The sequence below is a fragment of the Microtus oregoni genome, unplaced genomic scaffold, assembly GCF_018167655.1.
Source record: "Microtus oregoni isolate MIOR12 unplaced genomic scaffold, Mior012 000056F_ref0000123, whole genome shotgun sequence".
NCBI lineage: Eukaryota > Metazoa > Chordata > Mammalia > Rodentia > Cricetidae > Microtus > Microtus oregoni.
This window is the reverse complement of record NW_024543832.1, coordinates 3,340,395-3,350,917: the sequence shown is the minus strand read 5'-3', so window position 1 is coordinate 3,350,917 and position 10,523 is coordinate 3,340,395. Positions and strand designations below refer to the sequence as shown.

The 10,523-nt window shown below is 38.5% G+C and overlaps 1 gene segment (V, D, J or C); it reads left to right on the top strand.

Moving 5' to 3' along the window:
* The first annotated feature begins 7,175 nt into the window (after positions 1-7,175).
* Positions 7,176-7,629, top strand: LOC121438543. The segment is given in 2 exon segments: positions 7,176-7,221; positions 7,304-7,629. Coding segments are annotated over 2 exon segments (372 nt in total).
* Positions 7,630-10,523: the final 2,894 nt, after the last annotated feature.

The window sequence follows — 10,523 nt, the reverse complement described above, 5'->3', positions numbered from 1 at the left end:
GTCATTATAGAAAAGTGCTCCCTTAAAATGTACTTAAGCACAGACACAATAAAACAAATATTTGTAACTGACATCAAAGATTATAATTCAGTTTCCATCCACTTATTTCATATAGTCTTACATGACATCATTGGAACAGGATGATCTAAGATTCAGACTCTTCTTACTGTTGGTTCATTTTCATTTTCTTTAAGTCAAGTTGTCACTCATTATCTATTCTTGGAAACACAGGCCTGTTACAGTACTAAGTTCAAAATTGTTTCAGCTCAAAGAGTCTCCCAGTCCTGAGATGAACCAGTATTTACTCATTTATATCAATGTTCTCAATCTCCTGTACAATAATGTGCAATTATTTACTCTGTCTATTAAACAATGCAAAATGAGTGATTTACCATGAACAGAAATAAATTGGATCATCATTCTTTAGTTGAGAATGTCCAAGATATCACTATTTGACACAGACAATGACTTTCTTGTCCTTGATGATGCTGATTCATGAAATTCTTGAATTTTCTGAGGTGAACGACCTGCAGATCTTGTTTGTAACTTTTGTTGGAGGAAATTGTACAGCTCTCTAGAAACAAATCCAAACTTTTGTTCCTGCACCTAAGGTATATGACCACTGAGGAAATCATACTGCATCAATCTTTGAGTGAATCAGAGAGAGGAGGTCAGAACTAGGTTCCAGATACAATGCTTTTTGCAGAGTGTTATGAATACTGCAAATGGTTCTCAGGCCTTTTAGCAATGTTGAAAAGCATAAACTATAGCACAGTGAAAGAAAGAACTGCTGAGAATTCTGATGAGTGAATGCGAGCCCAGCAGAGAAGTATGAAAAATCCCCACAGTAGAGTGTGAGTGAGAATGCCAGACATCAATGTGTGCATGTATTTTTAGGAAACCTTTGCCCAGCTCAACACACATTGCTGCAGCTCAGCCTGTGCTGTGATCCTCACATTAGTTTAACTTAGGGAAAAAAAACTTATGCCATAGTTTTATGATGTCACTGTGTCTAGACTTTAGTGTATGAATCCAGTTATGAGAGGAAAATATCTTTGTAAATCCACATTGCTCAATCAGTCAAAATCCCTGCACATTCACACTCAAATAGCAACTTGCATCCTATGATGCTGTGCTATGAAGCACACCATCTTGCACTTTACCCAGGCGAGCAGAGATGCTGAAATCCAAGGGGATTACCACCACCTCCAGCACTCTTGACTGTAGGGATAACAATTCCTCTATATGAAAAGAAAATCTTGTCCTCAGGGTGTTTCTCAGAGTTCTGACAGTCCAGAGAACATCATATAAATTCTGACTTGTGATTGAAAAGAAGTCATGTAATGGACTGGTCCCAGTTTCCTCTATTCTGCAATACTAGGTCCATATTATTTCTGATCCTGAAATTAGAGCAAAACATATGTGAATAGCCTCACTTTTTATAGCAAATTTTTTGTTTTATTCTGTAAAACTGCATTTCTGACATTTCACCACACATGCACACAAAATCTTACATAGTGCTGATAGCTTTTCTCATTCCTGGGAGCACAATCCAAAACAGTATTCATCAGTGAAAACATTCAGCTCCTAAATAGCTTTACTAACACATTCTCTGCCAGATATTATCTAAACAGATCTACTTCTTCATACATGAAATACCAGGTCTAGATGATAGCCATATCTGGTATTTGAACTGTTGACCATAACTGAGTTAAGGTAGAATGGAACCATACTTCTGAGCCCGGTCAAAAGTGCAGCATGAGAAACAGATTGAGTCATGGTATACCATCTGTGAGTGTCCTCTTATTCATGTTGGTTTGTTGTCTAACAGGCCTTGAGGACAAAGGGGAAGAAGTGTTGAAAGAAAGCTGTGTATATGGCTTTTAACAGGAATGGAGACTGCCTTCTGGGGGAATTTTTTGATGAAAAAACTCAACTTTATCCCAGAGTATGGGAATATGGAGAATTGGGTTGTCAGGGAAGATATCATAATTTGCATTGAGGTACAAGCTTCTATCATACAGTTAATTAGTAGAAGCATGGCCCTATCAAAATTTCAAGAGCACTTACCTAATCACTATGTCTGTCATCAAAGGAAGGACACTTGCAGGAAATGTGTTAAGGGTAACCCTTGAGATAAGTCAGAAATCCTGTGCCTCGAGACATCTCCCAGTTAAGCTTAAGTACAAAGCAGGAAACTTTTGCTGTGTGCAGGGAGACCTCTATGTTGCCCATCTTAGAGAATGCTCCCAGGCTATGGTAGACTGTAACATCTGATCAGCCAGCAATGTCTTCCAACACATTCACTAGATTTCTACTTACTTCTTCCTTTATTTTTCTGAAGTTGTTAACGGATCTATAGGTACTGTAGAGGTGCCTCCTGTTCTGTTGGCTCCTGTGTCTGGAAACATGAACTAAGCTCAATACTGTGTGATTCTCTGACTTCAGGTGTTCTGCCCCAGGTGTAGATAATGAAGGCTGCCAAGATTCTGCTCTTTCCTGTGGCCACCATGTTACAAGGGGGAATTGCTAGAGTTGGGCACATACATCTGTCACCAAGTTGAAACCTAACTTTGAGATGGACATTGATAATTATATAGGCATAGCATAAAATCAATTTCTGAAACATCTATTCAGTATCTCCAGGTTAATCAAAATCCATTTACATATGCAGCGGAACTCTGTATTTAATGCCTAGGTTACAAATTAAACCAGACTGTGCAATTTCAGTGCAAGCCATGACAAATCAACTTGAAATAGAGTAAAGGACCATCAGGGGGCACAATGAAGCTAAGAATCTCCATTATAGAGATGGGGTGAAGTGTGGAGGGGATTCTGTATCCTTTGTGGTTTCCTTTCTTAAAGTCTCTTAAATGACTTGCACCAGCTGTGATTGACGTATGATGTTTCCATGGTCATACACAGTAAAGATACCTTGTCAAACACCAGTTTGTATATCTTTTAAAATTTCATTCAGTTTTATTTACTTTATAGAGTTTATTTTAAAAAAAATGTACAATATATTCTGATTACTGAATCTCCTCCCCAATTTCACACCCTCTCCTCTCTGTAGAAAGCAGTCAAAAAAGAAAAAGTAAAATAAAATACATTTATGTAAAAATTAAAAACAGGAACTTACACACACACACACACACACACACACACACACATATAAAACACAATAACAACACTCAAACTGAAGTTATGTTATATTGGTAAAATAATGCACAATGTAAAATAAGAGAAAATATCTGTAAAATATTGCATTCATTCTGTTTTAGCCATCTACTGCTGGAATTGTGTGCAGTCCTGAGTGAAGTAAGTATACCCAATAATACTTCAACAGAGAAAACAAACATTTCCTTTGCAAGGAAGTATCAATTACAGAATTTCTTGGTTAAAGAATGAAAGCCTGTGTCCATGTTCTTCTCCCAACTTTGAGATCCCATTAGGATCAAATCTTTGCAGACTCAGCACGCTTTCCAGTCTCTGTGACTTCATATGTGCATCAGTCCTGTGGTGTCTGGAAGACAGTCTTTCCTTAAGAGTTATGCACCACTTCTAGCTCTTAAGATTTATTCATATTTTAAATTCTTTCTCACAAACAAGGTCTAACTATTGAGGTAATGTAAACATATAAGGACATTGGCAATACCTCATACTGTTCTCAACACGTGGGGCTTCCATGATTATTAAAGCATATAGAGCTGTCTTGTGCCCATATAGAGGTGTTCATTAATAACTCATGGTTTCTGGGAGCAGAAGAGTTCACCCATGCAGGTATCTGTGTTCAAATACTCATTAGTTCATTAGAAACCAACTTTGTAATAAACAGGAAATTCTCCCTGCTGGGTAATTTTTCTTCTGTAGCATGGAGCTAGGCAGCCTGAATGGAGAGAAAAGACATCAAGAATCTTATACAGTAGCTACAAATCTCATTCATGAGCTGTCTAACCCATTTCTGGAAGCATCTTATCTCTTATATCCATAGGACATGATCAGAAAAACTGCAGGGGCAATGCTAATAACTAAATGTAAAGTTTATTTAAATCTCACTAGTTTTCATGCAATTTTCTTTAAATATTATTTTTGATAATAATACTGTATCAATAGATCCATAAAACCACATCAAAATCTGAACACAAATTCATTCAGTCAACACATTGAAAATCTCAAATGTAAAACTAGGCACCTAGTAAATCTTCCTTATTTCCTGAAATTTTGTTATAAAAATAACTTCATAATTTACATTTCTCTTATTCCACAGTCTACTTGTCTTTACTTTCATATTTTTGCTTTGTTATGTCATGCAAACGCGTTTTATATCCTTTACATTTATATGTTTACTTATGTTTCATGATCCTCATTTTAATATGTTTTCTTACAACTTAAATTGTGTTTCTCTTCCACCAACACTTAATGTCTCAATTTTGCAAATGATTTCATGTTTGAAATTCTTTCTCCTGTGTTTTCCTGATCTCCTTTCAGTTTATCTATATTTTAGTATATCCTTGACCTTAATTCCTCAAACTCCAATGGCCAATTTTAAGTCTCTTGTTTTATATATTAAACACAGAAACATAATATTCACAACTTGTAATCACATATAAGTGAGAACATGTAGTATTTGTCTTTATGGTCTAGGGTGACCTCACTCAGCATATTTTTTTTTTTAGTTCCATCCACTTATCTATAGATTTCTTAGCTCATATTTTACTTCTGCTGATTATTCCTTTGTTTATACAACCAACATTGTCATTATATATTTGTTCTTTGTTGGAAGCATATGTTTGTTCCATCTTCCAGTCGCTGTTAATAGAACACTAATAAACATAGACACAGAACTGACTACTTAATAAAATATAGAGTCATTGACCACATGCTTTGGATGGATATGGCCAGGACACAGCATAGTTTTATTGATTAATATTTGTAAAATTCTAAAAACTGATTTCCCATGTAACTACGCTAATTTATCCTTACATCAACCTGTAAACAATCTTTCTCCAGCTCTTGCTTGCATTTACTGTACTTTGTTTTTTTTGTTTATAATTATTCTCAGGTAAAAAAAGAACAACAAAGTTGATTCAATCTACATTTCACTATGAGTTGAGGACTTTAGTTGTAGGGCATAGAAAAACCAACCTTGAACTGAACAGGAAATTCTTCCTGCTTATTAAGTTTTCTTTATATTTTATTAAAAATTTCCACCTTCCCCCATTCCCCCCTCCTTCTCCAGTCCAAAGAGTAGTCAGGGTTCCCTACCTTATGGGAAGTCCAAGTTCCTCTCCCCCCCGCCCCCCCGACCAGGTCCAAGAAGGGGAGCATCCAAACAGACTAGGCTCCTACAAAGCCCATCCATGCAGTAGAATCAAAACCCAGTGCCATTGTCCTTGGCTTCTCAGTCAGCCTCCACCATCAGCCACATTGAGAGAGTCCAGTTTGGTCACATGCTCCACCCGTCCCATTCCAACGGGCCTTGGTGATCTCCCATTAGATCAGTCCCACGTCACAGTAGGTGGACAAGATTCCTCCCGGTCCTGACTTCCTTGCTCATGTTATCTCTCCTTCTGCTCCTCATTTGGACCTTAGGAGCTCAGTCCAGTGCTCCATTGTGGGTCTCTGTCTCTATCCATCATCAGATGATATACAAGATATTCATCAGTGTGGCTATAGGATAAGGCCAGTTCAGGTATCCTCTACTCTGCAGCCCAAGGAACAAGCTGGGGACATCTCCTTGGACACCTGAAATCCCCTCTAGAGTCAAGGTTCTTGCCAACCCTAAAATGGCTCCCTTAATTAAGATATCTACTTCCCTGCACCCACATCCACCCTTCCTCCATCCCACCTATTCTCCCAAACTCTCCCCATCCTCCCCTTCTCCCTTCTCTCTCCCCATCTCTGCTTACCCCCACACTACCCCCACCCCCATGCTCCCAAACCTTGTCCAGCAATCTTGTCCACTTCCAATATCCAGGAGGATAACTATATGTTTTTCTTTGGGTTCACCTTCTTATTTAGTCTCTCTAGGATCATGAATTATAGGCTCAATGTTTTTTATTTATTTATGGCTAGAATCCACTTATGAGTGAGTACATACCATATTCATCTTACTGGGTCTGGGTTATCTTACTCAGTACAGTATTTTCTATTTCCATTCATTTGCATGCAAAATTCAAGATGTCATTGTTTTTTACCGCTGAGTAAAACTCTGAAGTGTATATGTGCCATACCTTCCTTATCCATTCTTCTATTGAGAGGCACCTAGGTTGTTTCCAGATTCTGGCTATTATAAAGAGTGCTACTATGAACATAGTTGAACAAATGCTTTTGTAGTATGATTGGGCATCTCTTGGGTATATTCCCAAGAGTGGAATTGCTACATCCTGAGGTAGGCTGACTCCTAGTTTCCTGAGAAACCGCCACAATAATTTCCAAAGTGGTTGCACAAGTTTGCATTCTCACCAACAATGGATGAGTGTTCCCCTTACTCCACAACCTCTCCAGCATAGGCTATCATTGTTGTTTTTGATTTTAGCCATCTGACAGGTGTAAGATGGTATCTCAAAGTTGTTTTGATTTGCATTTCCCTGATCATTAAGGAGGTTGATCATGACTTTAAGTGTCTTTTAGCCATTTGAACTTCTTCTGTTGAGAATTCTGTTCAGTTCAGTATTCCATTTTTTAATTGGGTTAATTAGAGTTTTAATGTCTAGTTTCTTGAGTTCTCTATTTATTTTGGAGACCAGACCTTTGTCTGATGCAGGGTTGGTGAAGATCTTTTCCAATTCTGTAGGTTGCCTTTTTGTCTTAATGACTACTGGTAACTGTTAATCTTTTGTCACAAGAGAAACAATTGTCTCTGACTGAAGTGTCTTTGTAAATTGAGAGTTTATGTGTTGATGTTACATCCACACATCTGCACAAGGAGTGGGGGTATAGTATGGGTTTCATTTCTTCAGACAATTTTAGAACTGGACTTTAGCATCCTGCTGCCAACTCAAGGTCCCCTACCTCTTTCTTTAAAGCTGTACTAGGACCTTATCAAAGAGGTACACTGTTCATGAATATACAAATTACATGAGTCTACGGAGGTAAATATAGAGATGTCCACACCCCAGAACAAGATATGATCAGTGTCCTCTACACAGTCACCGAGCACACAGGTCCTCACCATGGAGTGGAGCTGGATCACTCTCTTCATCATGTCACTAACTACAGGTAAAAAGGCATTCCAGTTTCAAATCTGAAGAGGAAACAGGACAGTGGTGACAATGACTCCTAAACTATCCTTTCTCTACAGGTGTCCACTCCCAGGTACAGCTGCAACAGTCTGGGCCTGAGCTTGTGAGGCCTGGGACCTCAGTGAAATTGTCCTGCAGGGTCTCTGATGATATCACTTATCACTATATTCACTGGGTGAAGCAGAGTCCTAGCCAGGGCCTGGAGTGGATTGCCAGGATTCATTCTGAAGGTGATAATACTAAATACAATCAGAAGTTCAAAGGCAAGGCCATTCTGACTACAGACACATTTTCAAGCACAGCCTACATGGAGCTCAGAAGCCTGACTTCTGAAGACTCTGCAGTCTATTACTGTGCAATGCACAGTGTTGCAAATACATCCTGAGCGTATCAGAAACCCCGAAGGAGCTGGAAGCTGCCCTAGGACTGAAATGACAGTGAAGACTAGCCTGAAGATTTACACAGAAATAATCTTTCTGAGTTTCTGTTTTTCTGCATCTTTCTCTATAATAAAATGATGCTAATTCACCTCCATTTACATGTTTCTCTGTAATAAAACACTAAAGAAGGGAAAACTGTGTTAATGCATTGTGACAGAATTATCACTGGATGCAAAGAGACTTGAACTTTTTGGGGTACCTTTGAATAATGTATAATATGAATTTTACCAGTAAAGTTCACATAAACAGCATCTGACCAAACCAAAACTCCTCTCACAGTCTTTAGTAGCATGAATGTGTGTTTTAAAATTCTACCTGTGTTGTGCAGCAGAATTTAAATTTCTCAAAATGGAAGATATATTTACATCATAATGTACTACCACATAAGTGTAAATCTTACAAGTTAACAAAAATACAATTAAATTTCTTTTCATAGAAATGATTTTTTTTACCCAGTGTGTATGCATGTCAGTTAAGAATAGGTTTGGGGTTATTCATATTAATCTGATCTTAAGTTTACTGCCTTTTCAGAACCAGTACCCTGACCTACAGTCTCAGGCTTTTACAGACACTGACTTTCTCTGACATGCTATCATCCTTCATGTTCCTCTGGATATGATGAAGTCACTCTAGTTCAATAGAGTGATTGGTTTTGGATACCTGGGCCAAGAACAAGCAACATGGAATCCTGTGGTACTTGAAATCTCAAGGGGTTGATTAAGTAAGAAATCTCTGTAGTGTAGAGGGATAGTTTGGCATGTTCCTGTAACAAACATAAATCCCAAACATATGAATGCTATGTACTGAATATCTATGACATAATCTTCATATGTTGTGGTAGGCAGGAATCCCATTCAATGGTAGAGACATTTAAACCCCTGTTGAATTTAAAATACTGTCTTCATAAAGCACTCTCTTCTCTCCACCAACAGAAAAGCATTAATGATAAGCTGGCAAGGAATCTCCCGATCCTGTCCTCTGAATTGAACAAAGCTCAACAATGTAAGGCATCAGTCAAGTGACTGTAAGACCTTGATTCTGGCAGTTGACTGTTGCATGCTGCAGAGCCTTTTTGAAGTGTCCAAACCCTTTATACTGAAAACTTAAACACTTTATACTCCCCACTCTGTACAGCCACTGTGGAATCAGTGTGAATACCCTAGCATCCAGCTATACCACTCTGGAGCATATACCCAAATGACTCTACATCCTACTAGAGACACTCACTCAGTGTTCACTGCTACTCTACAGATAATGGACAGAAACTGGAAAGAGCCTCTTTGCTCCTGTTATCATCCATTCCAGGATCCTTTTTTTCTACTCCCTGTCTTTGATGAGGACATTTATGATGATCTTTGACATTATCATGGAGATAATGTCAGACACAATCTTATTTCAGTATATATAATTTAATCATAAATAAAAAGTCATTGTGACATTGAAATGCCCTGTAAAATGAACCAAGTGTAGGTGCTGGTCTTATTGCCAATCCTTCCATGAGGGTTCAGTGCCTCAGCTGCCTCTCAGCACTGAGGGTTTTGTTTCTTTATATAGTGTTACTATAACTTTGTGGTAAGTGCAAACTCATGGGATTAGACACATCTTGATGTCTTTATATTTTAAACATTTAAATAAGAAGATAGTTTATTCCTAAAAATAAGTTAATCATTTTTGACATAGATTTATTTAAAGAAATCAGTTTACTCAAATATTTTTCTATGTTTTCAGTCATATTCATATCACAAAGTCACTGTGAATGGTGTTCAAAGTTAGGGAAATCATTGGCTCCCTTAACTCTAAAACATCCATTGTAGTAAGAAAAAGACTGCATTGTGTTTTAGCATCACAGTTCCAGTGAATAAAATCCTAGGCTTTGTGTGGTGACTTTCAGTGTCTTCTGTCCTTCTGGTCCTCTTTCAGTATGCTCGAGGTCTGAGAGAAGTGGGCTAACTATTCATGTCTTTGCCTATAGTTTATGTTTTCGGTTCGTGCTGTTTTTAATCAGAGGGCAGTATAAAGATGAAGCTACTGATATTGAATAAATAGAAATCTCACATACATGAGGCAGGAAATTAACAGATCAGTAATCAATGAAATATCACTTTCTTCTATGCAATTATAGACTGCATAACTGCCAGCCTGCAAGGTAACTTCTCTTCCCTGCTGTATTCCCACAGTACTCATGAAGGCCTGTCTCTACCAGGTGGGCTATTTTCTTTGGGGAAAAAAAGTGAACTTCTGTGAGGGCTTCTGTGCCCCCCTCATAGACTGGCTTCCCCTGAGTTCTAAAACTTAAGTCCTTCATCAAAGACAGTGCCTGGCATGGAATGCAAGTCTCTCCTGAATCCACCCAGCCCTGGGTTTAAAAGCCAAAGCTGGGTCTGGGTACTCACTGGTGTGCAGCCATGGACAGACTTCTTTCTTCATTCCTGCTGCTGATTTGCCCTGCATGTGAGTGTCAAGGATCACTAAATGGCAGACTTGTATATTATCACCTATTCCAGTCTTATCCTCTGCTTTCCTTTCTCCACAGTTGTCTTGTCCCAGGTTATGCTGAAGGAAACTGGCCCTGGGCTGTTGCAGCCCTCCCAGGATCTCATACTGACCTGCTCTTTCTCTGGGATTTCACTGAGCACTTTGGTATAGGTGTGGTTTGGATCCATCAGCCCTCAGGAAAGGGTTTGGAGTGGGTTGCAATCATTTGGTGGGATGATACTAAGTTTTACAACACACCCCTGAAAAGCTGGCTCACAGTCTCCAAGGACAACAACAACAGGGTATTCCTCAAGATCACCAGTGTGTATTCTGCAGAAACGGCTACACACTACTATGAATGGAG